Below are 16,599 nucleotides of genomic sequence, written 5' to 3' on the forward strand. Positions count from 1 at the left end.
GGATAAATCACTCTCAAATCTGCAATCTGTGTAGATTCTTAACTTCTTGTGGGGAGATATAGTCTTACAAGGCTCTCAAATACGTAAACTTTATATAGCTGTGCAGAAATAACTAGACCCGTGGTCTTCATCTATATTAAAATGGAAGAGATTTTGATGTGGGGCCTTTATTAGCCACAATACAAATCATTCTTCTTCTCTTATTTGTTGGTTTCTGACACAACAAAATAAAACTTCCTTTAAAAAGAAAAGATATTTCATAGAAACATTACAAAAACACAAATTAGGGACACGACAGCAATAATCAGCAATAATCAATTGATGACTGTTCTCGAGTGGGTCCATTCACTGCGTAGGCACAACGGTCAGGTGACTGTCCTAAAGCAGCCCTAACAAAAGCGGTTCCTGAAAAAGAGGGAAATGAAATACATTTGTACACTTCAACAAAGCAACAAACCTCTGTGCCACACGGTGAGTCTCAAGCATCAGAAGCACACAGGTAGATAGATACTCAGCACACGCAGGGCAGTAGGAAACATTTGTGGGGTGAAGACCACGGGTGGACAAGCAGCCTGGTGCTGATGTGGTGGTCAGGGCTGGATCCAGAATGGTAATGCTTGGGGCACACGACCGTTGACTCTCTCTCTCACACACGCACACGCACACTCACGCACATTCACTCACACACACACACACACACACACACACACACACACACACACACACACAGTGATATTCTCATGGTCCCCCTTTCCTCCTTGTCAAAAAAGAGACTAAACTGTTGGGTGTTTAAATGACCGTTTTAGTAATCAACACTAGACTACTCATTTCCAAGCACTCTCCATGGCAGAACTGGTAGTTCAAAGGCCAGGTGACACTCAGAAGGAGAGGCTCCACCCCCACACACCTGTGCTAGGGGACACAGCAGCATCGTTCATTGCTTGCTGAGCCCTAGCTTCTTCCCGTCTTTCTATAGCATCCTGTTCCACAGGTCACCTGGCAACCCCACATTCCAGCAACAGCTAATAACTCCCCAAACACGCAAGCTAGCCCATGCAGCCATCACCTACACCGCCTCACACCTACACCAGCCTGTCAGCTCTAGCGATTCTCTTGTCCCCACCCATTTGTGTGACGGCGATTTTCACCCCTAACCCCTCCTCCCTACCCCCTTCCACAGACTTAGTTACAAATTGCTTTCGCTCTGTGTCACCCTAACCCCTCCTCCCTACCCCCTTCCACAGACTTAGTTACATTGCTTTCGCTCTGTGTCACCTCTGCAGCCATTGAGTCTTTTATTCCCACATGGTACTAAACACACAGCAAGCCATGTTGGGGCCGTGTGCAGACCATGCCACTACTGCATAGAAGAATCAGAGGAAAACTGCTTTCCTAAACCTTAATACATGGAGTTCAAACACTTTCAATGTGGCAGGTCTCATGACCTGACTTTTAAATGCTTCAAGTTTATAAAGTGTAAAGTACTAAATGAAGCCTGCCTGAGTTTACTGAGGGGTGAAGGCCAACCCGCACAATTCGTGCTGGAATGAGTACTGTCAGCTGGTAATCTGACAGCGATGGGCTTCTTTGGCTGCAGATGAGAGGGAGGTCCTTGGCAAGCTGGCAGGATCCAGGGAGGCAGGGAAGACACCGGTGAAGGCTGTTTTCTCCAAGAGGTCTAGGGTTCCAGGAAAGAGGCCCCTTTACTGGTGAATGGTACAAAGCCCCCCATTCAGTGGTACGTAAGAAGGCTCCTAAAGGAGAGAGCCCTCGTCGGAGGGTGGGTGAGGGTTTCACCCCTCCGCTAAGACACACAGATGGGCGCCCAGGGCCGTCTATACTGAACTCAACCCCACTGCCTCTCCTCGCTCATTGGCCCCCAGCACGTGTGCCAGATGCGCTACCCACGGTGGCGGCGGCAGCAGCCACTGCTCACCATCCCATCCGCCCCTTTGTGTCAGTGAAAGTTAAATACTGGGAGCTGTGTTAGGTAGCCGATGCATGACTCACGCTAAGACTGGTAGTCACATCTCTCTCTCCCCACTTTACAACCTGTTTATAAAGTTGTAAGAGAAGATCAAAGAAATCAAAGAAATCCTGATGCATTTTTTCTAAACTATATGACATGATGAAGCCATCTCCCTCCCTTTCCTTTGATTGATTAGACATTCACAACCTACAATGCATAAGACCTGCACTGTGGACGTTTATATTTTGATTGGGAGAGAAGGGCAAATACCTAGTCACAGAACATTTATGTTAGCATTTCTGATGTTCTATGGGTCTTTGGGTGGGGACAGGGACGAAGGATTCCTGTGTGTGCTATGCTCCAAGTCTCAGTGAAATAGGCAGACGCCAACATTATGAGCTGGGACACTGGGAATAACGGGCAGAGAACGGCGCAGGCGGGAAGTGTCAGAAGGGTGAGGGGCCTACTTCACATCAAGGCTTCGGAGCAGTGGAAATGTGGAGAGACCCCCCCTGCAAGCAGGGAGGCAGCAGCTAGACCGCACAGGGCTCCAGGAAGAGCAGAAGATAATTCAGCCTGGGTGGTGATCCCTGAAGGGGGTAGGGGTTGGAGGTGAGCTCCTGGGGATCGGTCTCTTCTGCAAGTGATTTTAATTTCCCATTAGATAAAGAGGGTGGAATGGGGATGGGAACCCGATTTACAGCGTTCCCAGACGGGGTACAGAGGCCGGATAAATGTGCCACTTTATTGTTAATGATGAGCTCTCTCCTTCCTGTCCCTACAGAACGGTGAGTGGGAAACATAAACCTTATTTTATGTACAACAGATAATTTGAAAACAGTGGCATAGAGGCAGTTGGGTTTCTGACTACATTTCTAGTCATCAGTTTTATATGGGACGTTTCTCTCTTTCTCTATTCACTGTGATGAGTATGAGTAATTTCGAGGACTAGACTATCTGCACTGCAGTTACTTCCATGACATTCCCCCGAATGTGACGCCAGGGGGATGTCAGCTAGCACAGTTCTCTACATGTTGACTGACTGAACCCAGCCCTGTCTCAAGCTGTGTGATGAGTGTGATGAGTCAGAGACGAGGGTGGAGATGTGAGGGCTGCAGGGAGTTTGCACTGAGCTCTGGACGGAGTCGAGTGCTTTGGAGGTGTGGTTTCAGGAAGGCAGGTTGAAAGGAGACCCTGTGATGTATCACACCCCTCACCCACCCAGCCAAGACCATCTCTCATTCTCCCAGGGTCACCTTTTCTTATAGAAATACCCACAGCACCAGATGAGAGCAAAGACCTTTGACCTTGCTTTGGGCAGGCTTCTATCTGCATAGCCCTATGAAGGCAGTTGTGTCTGCCATGTTCATTTCACAGATGGGTACCCTACAGCTGAGAGGAGCAGATATACATTTCACACAAAGTTACCACGCTGGGTGATGCATGCATCTTCTTTCTTTTGCCCTAGGCCCCTGCTGGCAAATTCTTCACTCTCCAACAACCCTGCCTGGGCTTGCATCCTCCTTCTGGCATGCATAAAGCACTTACATGTACCTGAGGCCAGGCTGGTAGGCTCTTTGCTTACTATTTTCCACAGCAAGGTGTGTAGCCAGCAAGGGCAGGAACTGTCTTCATCTCCCAATCCTTTCTGCCTGTATTTACCCTAAGTGAATACTAAACAGAGAATTCGACTTGGAATACCTGGAGTACATCATGTTTAGGACCTAAAGAAAAATCAGTGGATCTTCTTATGCAGGGATATGGGGCAGGGATAATCATAATGTTTGTATGACGCCTGGTGGGACATAAGGTAGCATACAGCTCCTCTCTGCAAGACACCTTTACCAGTGTAACGTGGAGACTGAAGGAAGGAGGGTTTGAAACTCAAAGGCTCTCGAGCAAAGTAGCCGTATCCAAATCTTGCTTCTACCAGTTGCAAGGACTTGTAGCTAACATAATGACCTCATGGTCTGAAGATTAAGTTGCTTCCTTTATAAAACACAGACAAGGTTTATAATAACTAGAATCCAGTGACACAGTTTACATGAAGCGATGAGCACATGCCTGGCAACTGGCACAGCTTCCAACCACTATGTGATGACGTCCAGACTGAAACCAGCTCTTCAGAGGGCAGAGGATGGCAGTCTAATTTACAGCAGAGGGGCCTGGGCTGAGTCCCATGTGCAAAAGAGCAGGGAATACTGACTCACCAATGACTGGATTCCAGATTACTTTATGTAGGGTTCTGTGTCTTTTTAGCCACTGCATCCCCTCTACCTAACTTACATCACAGAGCTCTGTGAATGCTATCACACGAGAAGAAAGATGGGCTCCAACAAGAGACAGGCCACAAGGAGACATGAGAGCAGCGTGACTGGGGGGGGGGGGGAGCACCAGGAGGAAATCGGGTTTGGGGAGCGGTGGACAGGCTAGGGAACATCCTACAGTTGTAATGCTTAGCCCTATCAGACTGCACTGAGAAGAACAGCTTGGGAGGAGAGTAAAGCCTGCCCTCGCTGAGTCTTCAGAGGATGTTAGCTCACGATGGCTCCAATGGATCAGTAGTTTATCCACTGCGAGACGTGAGCTGTGAATAACAGACTATTTGGAACAGGCTGCCACTCAAGGGCCTGGTATCCCTGGAGCCTGTACAAGGGACCTCAGTCTGGCCAACATCTTGACTGGAGCCTGATGTGTCAGTTTTGACACACAGAATCATATGAAACTATTTACTGTGTAAAACATGAAAAAGAAAAGCCTATGTTTATTATTACATGCCAATTTCTAAACAAGAACAAAATACTACTTCACAAAGCAAGCAACATAAAAGCTCTCACACAGCCAGGTGGTGGTGGCACACACCTTTAATCCCAGTACTTGGGAGGCAGAGGCAGGCAGATCTTTGTGAGTTCGAGGCCAGCCTGGTCTAGGAAGCTACAGAGAGAAACCCTGTCTCAAAAAATCAAAGTAAAAATAAATAGATTTTAAAAAAAGTTCTAACTACAATATGCCACATTCCCTGAATATCAGGAAAAGAAGCAAAAACCAAGCAAACAACAAACTCAATATTCGTTTTCTTTCTCTGGGCTTCTATTAGAGGAGATTCGTTTTCTTTCTCTGGGCAATTTAAGTGTTCAGTTAACTCTGACTAAGGAATGTTTGTATGTTTCTCCTTTATATTACATACATGAACTCAATCCTGACCACTGACTTTCCATGTGATTATCATTGTCAGGATAAACAATGCCTACAACTATGAATATGACAGCATGTCTTCATCTCCCTGGAACTGGCAGGAAGGGACACGTGTCCAGATGTGCACAGCTGAGCAGCAGAGCTCAAATATAATCAACACTTGAGAAGATCCAGCCAGGTATGGTGGCATACACATGCAATGAATTCTAGGGGCTGGCCACAGCTATAGAGTGAGAGCAAATTTCAAAATCACACAAACAAACCACTCAAACGCACAGCAAAGTCCCCAAACATCACATCACATCCCTAAAGAGAAGTTTCAGAAAGATCGTGTGTCCCAGGATCTACAAAATGACATCAAATGAACAATACCTGTCTTCTTTTATAGATCTCCAGATTTATGAAAAAGAAATAACTCTAGAAATACCCGCTTTGATATTTATTTTATAAAAGTCCTAATTTTCAAAATTCAGAAGCACAAAACTTTGTTCTACAAGACCAGATTACTATTTTGAAAAATGGTTTGTATGTCTCTGTAGGTTTTGCAGTCACATATACGTATTAAAAACAAAGGGTTCTAAACAGGCAGTTTGGCAGACTGCTTTAACTTAAGAATTCAGAAAAACCTTTGTGGATAGATTACTGACTGGACTTCTCCACTCTCATTGAAAACTGAGGTGCTGACAGCCTCAGCCTCCAATTTCTAGCCTCTGACCCTTTCATGCTGCAGAAGCTTCCTGGCTCGGCTCTCCAGGGGTCCTTTAGGACCTTAGCTGTGCAGTCACCTTAGAAGCAGTGGGAAGGGAACCTCGCTCCACCCACTGCATTAGCAAGAACAGTCTAACACCACACCGACCACAGCAGTGACCGGAACCAGGGGACCAAAGGTGCATACCTTTGTTTGCTCCAAGTCGAACTGAGCTCCTCTGATAGTTCAAGTGGTCCACATTTCCTAACAAAAGAAGAAATCTTTTTACTCAAAATAAATGCAAGGAAACACCCCCACCCCAATAAAGACAAATATTTTGCATAATCTACAATTAAAACTTAAGCCAAATGATTAACAAATAACTTTATTAAACCCTTGTCAGTTTTAAGAACGCCCTCAATTACTAACCAAAAGATGTATTACACACAACTAGTTATGAGGTTTTACAGTTGTTTAATAGGGAAGAATTGGCCCCAATTAAACTGGCTAAACTAAGGCTTTTTAGATTACTAAAACAAATTAAACTTTTTAAAATGAGAATTTAGGTGATCTTAAAACCTTTCTAAAATGGATAATGAAACTGGCTAAGTTGTAATCTCCCTGGTTTTATTAGTTATATTAAGATAAATTAAGTGAGATTAAAATCTTATTTGATTTATTTACCTTTGAAAATGAAGACCGTTTAAGGGTTACACATCCTCAGCCTTGGCGAGTGCGACCTCAATTAGTCAGAGTGTCTTTAAAAGGTCTGTGCTTATGCTTCCAGCATGGAGCGAGGTGTTCATTAAGGTACCAAAAGTCTCATAAAAAATCCAAAGTTGCACTAGTGAAAAAACGCTCGACAAGATGAAAACTGATCACATCCTTTCCAGAGAATCCAGTAGTTATTTTAAAACCAGTTTTAAAAGCAGATTTGGTTTGCGTGGGTTTAACGTGCCACTTGAGTGAGTACATCGATACCGTGTGGACCCTTAGACCGCATCTGAACCTACGGTGAGTATGTCATGGCACATTTAATTTTATACCACTTTTAAGATAAGCTGTACAATATTTAGTGTGACCCTTTTATGACAGGCACTGTTAGAGGAACCCTTTCCCTGTTTACAGCTATTTATGAAGGCCTTTTTAAATAGAAAACATGAAATCGTTAGCTCACACACACGAAATTTCTTTCAAAAGTTTATTTAGTATCAAGCAAGAGACTTTGCTTAACACTACAGAACATTTCAAGACTCGAGTTACAAAAGAATACCACATTGTTCGCACTTGTAATTGGCTCCCTTTTTACGCAAGTTGGCAAGAAAAATAAAAACAAAATCTAGCATATGGCTGAAAGATAAAATAACTAAATTCTGTGGAAACCTTCAAAATGAAAGGTGAGGCTTATGTTAAAAGAATGGATTAACATGTTTAGTAAACCTATCTTTATGTTTTAACACTAGTTAATCAAAGTTATTTTTTTTTCTTCTCATGACCTAGTTTTCATATACAGACTGCAAATAACAAAGTTTTACATGTCCTTCTCCCTGCCAAGTAGATGCTTCAACAAAGTGGCTTTAAGTTCCATCCATTCAGATTTTAAGCATTTTGATTTATTTAAAAAGGGATTGTTCATAGAAAAAAATTACTTTGAACAGTATACAGGACGGTGGAGATTGGCTATTTCACAACATCAGACAGTACAATCAGTATCTGCCATATGGCTGGTCTCGGTAGACGCCCTTCGCCGTCCTCGCTGAAGGAGCCTTATGTCTTGAGTTAGTCCATTCCTCTTGCCCTAAAATCAGGAAGATGAATCATAATTAGGCCACTGTCATGGGGAACCAGTGGTAAATGTCATACTGCAGCTACATGTCTCTGATGTACTAATAAAAGAAACACATGGGGATTTACTTAGAAATGTTATGAACACAATACAAAATGACCTTGTCACCAGTGGCATGATCACTTTGAGAGAGGGACCTTTGTGTTGGAAACAGCTACTAACTGCAAGAGTTTCTGCCTAGAGCAAATCCAGCAGCCTTATCAAAACTCCAGCGCAATGGAAAGGACTATTCTAATTCTTCCAACAGCAAAGAAAAGGAAAAAGAACACGGAATTGGGAAGGGCAGAAGGAGAAAATAAAAAGCTCGCTGCCTCTTGACAGTGTCTCCACAGAGAGACTGAAGGGACATGGTGCCGCTTTCCTTGTGACACCATGTCACCAATAGCATACGTGGACAGCCGTCACTAACCACGACATTTACCATCTTTACCTCCTGAAATTCAAGTGTCCAGACTCTCCTTTATTCCCAGGTCTCAGACAGCAAACAGTTAAGCCTCTGCTGTAACACAAAGCAATCAAAAAGCCATGTGTCCTCAGAGACCAATTTAAAAAGCCGTGAGAGAAAAATGCTTAAGATGACCTCTTCCGATACAAACATGCAATCAATGTCACCCCCTTTGGCTAACTTGCACAATTTAAGTGGGCGGCACTCCCCAAGCCAGTGCATCTCTCTTAAATGTTTATTATGAATAACAAAAAAAAAAAAAAAAACAAAACAGAAACCCAACCCCCGGCCGGTGAAGGGCACCAGAAATAGGTTTAGAGTTCAGTTCAGGAAATGTCGAAGGCAGAGCTGACTTCCACAGTGCTGTGACTCACTGGAACAGGTTATCGGGCATTTGTGGAGCATTCTTCCAATAGACACTTCTTGTTCTCTTCTGCCTCTGCCCACAGGCTAAGGCACTTCTTAGCATCATTTTGTTTACCACCGTCAATACTCTTAATGAGACCTGTCATCCTTCTATACATTGAGACTCTGGTCATGGATTCCCCAGCACCTTTATGGGCTCCTGCAGAACTAAGGTGTAGGCTCCTCATGAGACTGATAGGCCCTTGTGTTCCTCCATGGTCAGCTTTTGTAACCTTTGTCAATGACTCTTAGCATAATTGTTCTGAGGTCTTGAGGATGGGGGAGAGAGAAGGCTGTACTAGTTAGTGATGGCTTCATTTCCTTTACTGTCAAGAAGCAAAGATACTTCAAAAAGAACCATGCTGGCAAGTGGCTGCAGATTGGAAGCCTACAGTGCAGAGTAACAAGGTCGGCACTGGCCACCAACCCATACAGCTATGTGTGGGATCCGAACTCTTGCACCGTAATGGTCTTTAGCATTTAACTGTCAGCCTCAGGCAATAGCAAGGCATACACAGAGAAACTGGATGGGGGATGAAGGGGGGGAGGGTCCACACACAAAATGAGTTCATCATTAAGCAAGTAGGGCTCTCCCTTCCAATAAGGACTCTGAAGGTCTGTCCCTGCCAGTGGCCCTGTCTCTGTGTGATTGTGATGGCCACTCACTCACCATAGGAATCGTAGGCCTCCTCACCCAGTCCATGTCCATAATCATAGTAATCACCTCCGCTGCACGAACAAAAGAAAACACCGTTAGCACAAGATGCTTCCGCTGTGGGGTTATGTCACACCCAACGATGCACTCAAAACCAGATAAACTAAAAATAGAAAGGGCTAAAGTGGAATTAATTCCTCCTGAGATGACAGAATGCTGAGAGAAGACAGGTTTTCTGACTATCAGGTGCCGTGGGGGGTGAGGAGGAAGCGTAGACACCGTTTCCACAGAACTCAGTACCACGCCGGCTGTAGGTTCTCTACTCATCCACTGAGCGACAGGCCAAGCCAGGAGCACTACTGCTCTCCAGCATGAGGAGTGGCAAAAAACCTCAGGCCTGGGTGCCTGGACGCTGTGGTGTGCCAGAGGAGAGGCAGGTGAATCGCCCCAGGGAGTTACAAGGTCTTTTCAATGCATAGGGAAGTCGAGGTTTTAATCTACAATTCCCCTGACAGTAAGGAGAACCTGTTGTTGCCATCATTGTGCATCTTCATACCAGATTTGAAGTGTGTGAGGTTCCGTTTTGTTTTTACAGACAGAAGTTTGGTTGCCACAAGTGGTATCTGAAGTATCTGAAGAGGGTTTTCCTCTCTCCCAACCAACTTCGTAAGAAGCAAGTATCCCGATTATTTCAAGTTCTAACAACCAGACATGAAGCTTCCCAGCACAACTGAACCCAGCTGGCTTTCCACACCTCATGGTGTCTTCTGCTGTCTGCTGAGATCTGCATGCTCTGGAACCAAGGTAGGGTTAGCCATGTATGTCCAGGGGAGATGGTTAGGGAAGCAGCCTACACTCTCACTGGTAACAGCAAGCGCAACTCACTCTATTGCTCCCAATTGCAGGGTATACCCGATCTCCTTAACCCATGTTCCTTTTCCTGTCAAATATACTTAAGGCCAAAGGGTCCCTCCAAAGGGAGGGAAACAGGCTGGCTCCCTTCTGTCCCTCTCCCATTCGGAGTCAGGCTGGCTCCTATCCTAGTCTATACCAAAGGTGTCCACAGCAGGCAGGGAGGGGCCAGTGTGTGGATAAGGGTGTAGATACAAAGGCGCGCGCACGCGGGCGCACACGCACACACACACACACACACACACACCCTGTGTGTAACAAGTGCAATGCTGTATCATGTTCTGAAGGGCCAGGAGGATGGAGTGAAGGAGCTGAGGAAAGGACAAAGTAAGCACAGCATAAACGAAGGAAAAAGGATGAGAAATTCAAGTGTTTTCAATTACCAAGTGCTAATAGCATCCATGGGCCAGAATGACCTTCAGGATAGGTCTCTACAGTGCACCATACAGGAAAGAGAACCTGTAAACCTGGGCTATCCACATTCTTCTTACCAGTTAGCTAAACACAGTGAACACTCTTGTTCCAATGTGAACCTTCTGCAGTCCAGTCTAGGCTCTAGAACATGCTGTACTGGAGGCATAGGTAGACACAGAGCTTTAAAAATGCTCATCAGAATGGCGATTGGCACTCTCACGGGACTAAGAAGGAAACGGGAGGCAAGAATGGATCTACACCAACCTGGCCAGGTGCCTTACTGGCAGCTTCTCTTGGGCACAGTCCCATCTGGTCTAAAATTCTGTTTTATGTAAAGAGGCACACAAGCTCAGGGCACTACATTCGCTGCTGGTAGCACACCCACACCTAAGGCTCTGCTACCACGCACAGGACAAAGGCCGTGTTTTCCTTAGATGATCACACTTCCCCAGAGCTCATGTACTCAGCACAGAAGGCAGGGTCCACTGGGACGGTGGTGGTTTGAAAGAAAACGGCCCCCGAAGAAAGTCAGAAGTAACAGTATAATGGCTCTTAGGCAAATGAAACTTAGTGGTTCTTGGGAATTTTACCTGGTGCACAGTTAAAGTGAGAGGGCCCTTCATAAAACAGAAAGTGCTTCCTTTCCAGAGACAGCTCCATCAAAGGTGCCTCAGAGCTAAGCTGTCAGGCAGGCCCAAGACTAAGGAGCACAGAGTATGACAACTGTGTCACTGACTAAATGACGTCACTGGGAATGAACACCCACTCAGGCTGGAAACTTACCTGTGAGAGCACTCAGCCAACTCGGTGTGGGGTGGGGTCATGAATATCTTCCAATGAACAGAAAGATAAACCAATGCTGGGCCAAATAATGCTGCCTTTTGACAAGTGAAAACTTTAAGTTGACATTTGCCATCATTTCACCCAGTTTCTGACTATTCATTGTAAGACCGTCGGCAAGCTGTGGAGCTGCACCCCATTCTCCTACCCTGTCAGCCTCTCGTGAATTACTTCCATAGCATTGCATTTCCTGTACCTCCAATGTCTATTAGCCAAAGATGTGTCCTATTTCCCAAGGATAAACTAAAAGCCAGGACATGCCGGAGGGAAACAAACATACTCCCCAGGCCTCCACACCCCAGCCGTCAATGACATGATCCCCGCCTAGAGAAGCTGTCTGTAAGGTGGCAGTGTAGCTCACTAGCGCTCCATTCCATTATGTCCCCTTTTCTTCAGTTTACTAGGATGACCTCACTTGGAAGATTCTCTTTATGTGTGGTGGCTTCCAGCCATAACATTATGTCATTGCTATGCCGTAACTGTAGTTTTGCTACAGCTATGAACTACAGTGCAAACATCTGATATAGGACCCCAAGGGATCTCAACCCAAAATGAGAACCACTGCTCTAAGAGTCGCCTCCCTAAGCTGGGAGCAAGAGCAGGTAGAGGCTCTTTGGGGTCCCTCTGTCTTCCAGCATACATGCACAACTACAACACTGCACTTGTGTGCAAACACTATGCAGTGACTCTCCCAAGCAGCTACCCAACCCCAAGGCCTGATGTATCAAGGTGTATATAGGTAACGCTTCATACCGGAAGGTCCGGGCCTCCTTGTCCCTCTAATTAATCACCTCACTTGATGACATGATCCTTGGGTATTCCAAACACAAAATTTGTTTCTTAAGCCCTCTGTCTGTGGTTTTCTCTTAGTTTCTGGTAGGGCAAAGTGAAGCCTTTCACACCCATCCCCCCCATGTTCTTGTCCCCTCAAACACTTAGCTCTGTGGGGGACAAGGTGCTTCTTGGCTCTTTTCTACCACTGCAGTCACCTTGACCGTTAGCCTGACAATCCCTCCTCTACTCTTTAACCTGTCTGGTTAGAGCGTTTGAGTTCAGGTGTCAGCTCTCTTAGTCTAAACATCCAAGCCTCTCAAATAATCTTTTAAGGTGTTTCTTCTGAGACTAATATTCATGTGCCAACTGCCTTTTAACATCTAAATCGCTAACAGACACTTCACTCAAAAAGCTCCATAACGCATCAGCCTTCTGAACTCATCCCTCAACCTGCCCTTCCCAAGTGTGCTCAGAACAAAAGGTCTGCAGTCCATCCCTGCTGGAACCACTCCAGCCAGGGCTGCAGGGAGACTGTGCCACCACGCCACTCAGCAACACACAACAGCCACCTGATAGGAACAACTTCTCAATTTCTTCCCAGTTTAGCGAGAAGTTAAGACCCACAAAAAAAAAAAAAAAAAAAAAGGGATGTGTCTGTTTTGTTCAGCGATATGGCTCAGTTCCCCCAGAACAATGTCTAGAACACAGAAGGCACAACTCACTAGATTTTAGCTTAATATATTGAATGAATGGAGAGATGCAATGCTGTTAGTAGGTAATGCTTGACAAGGGGCATCTCCTCCTCTTCCAGCTCTAAAGGAATGACAGGAACAGTGCTAAGTCTGAGCAGAACCATGTATCAGTGAACACAGTGGGCTCTTTCTGCATCCAGGATCCTGAACTGAAATTGCAGACATGAAAACAAGATGCCGCATGTGCTCCTGCGAAGCGCATGCAGACCAGAGAGTGCCTGATAGCAGCGCTGGTGTGTGGACTCCCACACAGCCTCGTCTGGTGAGGCGGGAGAAGAGGAGGGGCTGGGCGGCACAGGTGTCTGAGAGGAGCTGAGGGACTGAGGGACACAAGAGGAAGAGGTGAATGGGGTTAAACTAAAAAGTCCTTTTTGGACTCTAGAAGGGAAATGCCCGATTCACCTACTACAAGGGAGGGAGGGAGGGGGAACTGGGATCCATATGTAAAATAATAATAAAGAAGGCAATGATGGATAACATGCAACTATATCACAAACCTATTAAGTAGATAATATTAATTCCTTCTTGTGCACCAATAGTGAAGCTGTATTGACGGTTGGGTGCATCCCTCACGTCTGCAGCGTTATGGAGTCCGGAACTTATCTTTGGACAGCAAAGTGACATCCAGCCTGCTTACTGCTAAGAGGTTTTCGCCTGAGCTTTGTATCCATGGCATATGACCTGCTACCCACCTAACCCTCTGGCAGCTGCTAAGTTCTTCAAAGTGAGTAGAAAACTGTTTTTGTTTTTAGAAAGCTTCCTTCAACCTTTCTTCTTTCTAAAAATCCTTGTTGCTATGAGGAAATACACTAACAAAGGCAATTTTAATGAGAAAGGGTGTAATATATATATATATATATATATATATATATATATATATATCTTGGCTTATAGATCAGGGTACATAGTCCATCATGGCAGTAAGGTCTGGACAGCCAGGAGACAAGGATTGATGTAAGCTGTACTCACTTCTGCTAATGCATTTCATAGTTTTGAATCCCCCTGTCCGATACCACTTAACATAACCAAGATAATCCCCCACAGGCATGCCCAGAGAGGACTATCTTCCGGACAATTCTAGATACTGTCAAGTGGCAACTATATACTCCCTTCACTGTGTTCTGCCACTCTGGTAATGCTGCTGGGCTCCTTTTAAAGCCCGGACCTTTCATCTTAGTCTCTGTACCTTTTACCCAATGCTTTCTTTATTCTTACATTGCCATCTCACTTCACAGCTTGTCTGGCCATTATGGGTCATGTCTTCTTATCCACATGGATATTAATTATAAAATCATCTATTCCATGAGAGAGAACAGTTCTTTCAAGGTGTGCCAATTTTAGTAGGCTGAGTCTGATGTTTGGAAAAAAGCTTTACAAATTTTTTTGCAATGTAAGAATTCTTGCTTTTCAGATTCTCAGCACACTTGTCTGTAAATGCAACACACACACACACACACACACACACACCTCCTTTAAGATTCTTTCAGATTCAACAATCCCCCGGGGCAGACACTACTCCTTTTTCATTACTGGGTGCCAGGCCTCAGGCTTCAGAAACAGGTCTTGAAGGCACACGAGGCGGCTCCCGCAGTCATGGCTGCCTGTGTGTGTGAGCCTTTCCTGTGCCAGTCACACTCCATAGCATCCTCCTCCTGGTTTTATCTGCTTCCTCCCTCTTTTCCTGGAGACTCTTTTAAACCGTTTGACAGTTCATTTCATGGGGCAGAATTTGAGGAAGGAGAGTTGGTGGAGTAGATGGACATTCTGATTCAGTTTTGTGTTTTTCTAATTCTAAAAGTCTTCCCATTTTAATTATCCAGATTCAGAGGGACCACAGACTGATATGAACATGGGGGTTGAGCAGCCCTTACCTCAGTGAAGTCTGTAACTGCGCTTTGTCCTGTGGCTCGTGGTTCCAATGACTTTGGGCTGGGGCACTCCTCTGCAGCTACATCTTTTGAATTTAATTTACAAGGCTGATTTCCCAGTTATTTGACTTGTCTCTTTAAGGAAAATCTTTCTGTATATATTATCATAAAATTAATTTTAAGCTAATACTAGGTAAATTTTTATTATGTGACATAAGCAATTGATCTAGGCCAGGTTCCCTGTTCAGTGTTTCTATTCTACCAACAGAGCCATTAATCCTTATACTAACCATGGAGACTTTCTAAAGATAAAGCAGAATAAATGAAAAGTAATATTTCAAATGAAATTTTGGGAGTATTCTTATTTTCCTATTATCATAGATAACTGAAGATCTGAAATTCCTTCAGGGTAAATAGCTAAAAAAATTTCAATCTACTTTCAATCAGATCCTTCCTTACCTAATAGTTCTCTCATAATATTTAATGATATTTCCTCAGGAGGACATTGAATAAAAAGCCACAAAATCAGGTTGTAGCAATTGATGAAAGCAGCTACCAGTGAAGTCAAGCCAGCCTCCTCCCCCAGCCACGCTGCCTCTTGGCCTGCCCTTCCACAGGCGCCCTGTACCCAGGGGCTAATGTCACCTCCTGTGGGAGGGGAGATGGCGATGACTTTACTGCTAGCGGTCTTCAGGTGAGACAGGGGCATGGCATTCCTCTGCACGGGAGGAGTCACACTTGCATTCAGAGTGCTCATCCATTTCAGGAGAAGCATGCACATGTCAAACACAATATAGGAGAAGCATGCACATGTCAAACACAATATAGACGGCTTGTTCCACCTGTGAGGATCCATCTTTCTACTGCATCGTACTGTCCCATCTTTGAAATGGCCCAGAACCATGGCTTTCACTGTAAGGCCTGAGGACACCCAGCATACATGAAGGGAAAAACGTCGTCACAGTAATAAAAACGTGAGGTGCTTTTTCCACCGTGGCAACAACCCCTACTCTCCCTGCTGACCACCAAAAAGACTGCGGCTCACATCGGTGTTAGCATTTCTAGCAGCGAAGCCCTGTCTACTTAGGGTATGCACATTGCTTTCACAGCCATTCTGCTTCTGCACACACAGACGAGAGTGCTTCAGCATGACACACACACCTGCCGAGAGCGAGGAGGGCCTTGTGCAAATGTTCACTCTTTATTTCAGCAGCCTCAAACTAAAATCCACAGCATCTCTGTGGTATGCAGCCTTTTAGATAATTTCTCTAAGAGAAAGCTGCAGTAGCCCTATTAACATTGAAGGTCCGATTTCCTAAATTATAGACCTTTAGGAACTATTCTTTAACCTGGCTAAGAGATACCACATCTGTTAAGACATCCACTATAGGGCTGATGGGAGGGAGCTATGACAAAGAAAAACTGTCAAATAATCTTATGTTGTTCTTTGGTAAAAGTAATACAGATGAAGTAGGAATCTTGGGCATATTAGGCAAGCAGCCCACCACTAAATTATACCCACAAACCTCAGAAATAAGGAATTTAAAACTCATCACACATTTGTTTTTTCTTTTACTCAGATAGAGTAGGGAAAATCCTTTTCTCTCTCAATGATAATTAGGAATGTATGTATGTTTGGTTGGAGCGATGGCTCAGTGGTTAAGAATATACACTGTTTTTGCAGAGGACCTGAGTTTGGTACCCACACTGAACAGTTTACAACTTACTGCCTGGGACTCCAACTCCAAGGGATCTAATACCTTCTTGTGGTCTCCATGGGTACCTACACATATACATATATACATACATATTCACAGACATTCAAAGAACATAAAA

At 44.8% G+C, this 16,599-nt stretch overlaps 1 protein-coding gene across 1 annotated transcript in view; it reads right to left on the bottom strand.

Moving 5' to 3' along the window:
* Positions 1-7,039: 7,039 nt before the first annotated feature.
* Positions 7,040-16,599, bottom strand: part of Khdrbs3 (KH RNA binding domain containing, signal transduction associated 3) — a 138,252-nt gene continuing 128,692 nt past the window's right edge. The window contains exons 8-9 of the mRNA XM_051202510.1: positions 9,219-9,277; positions 7,040-7,650 (exon numbers count right to left, since the gene is read on the bottom strand). Coding sequence (XP_051058467.1) covers positions 7,559-7,650; positions 9,219-9,277 — 151 coding nt within the window. The 3' untranslated portion in view covers positions 7,040-7,558. The remainder of the gene's footprint in view (positions 7,651-9,218; positions 9,278-16,599) is intronic.

The sequence above is a fragment of the Phodopus roborovskii genome, unplaced genomic scaffold, assembly GCF_943737965.1.
Source record: "Phodopus roborovskii unplaced genomic scaffold, PHOROB, whole genome shotgun sequence".
Taxonomy (NCBI): Eukaryota; Metazoa; Chordata; class Mammalia; order Rodentia; family Cricetidae; genus Phodopus; species Phodopus roborovskii.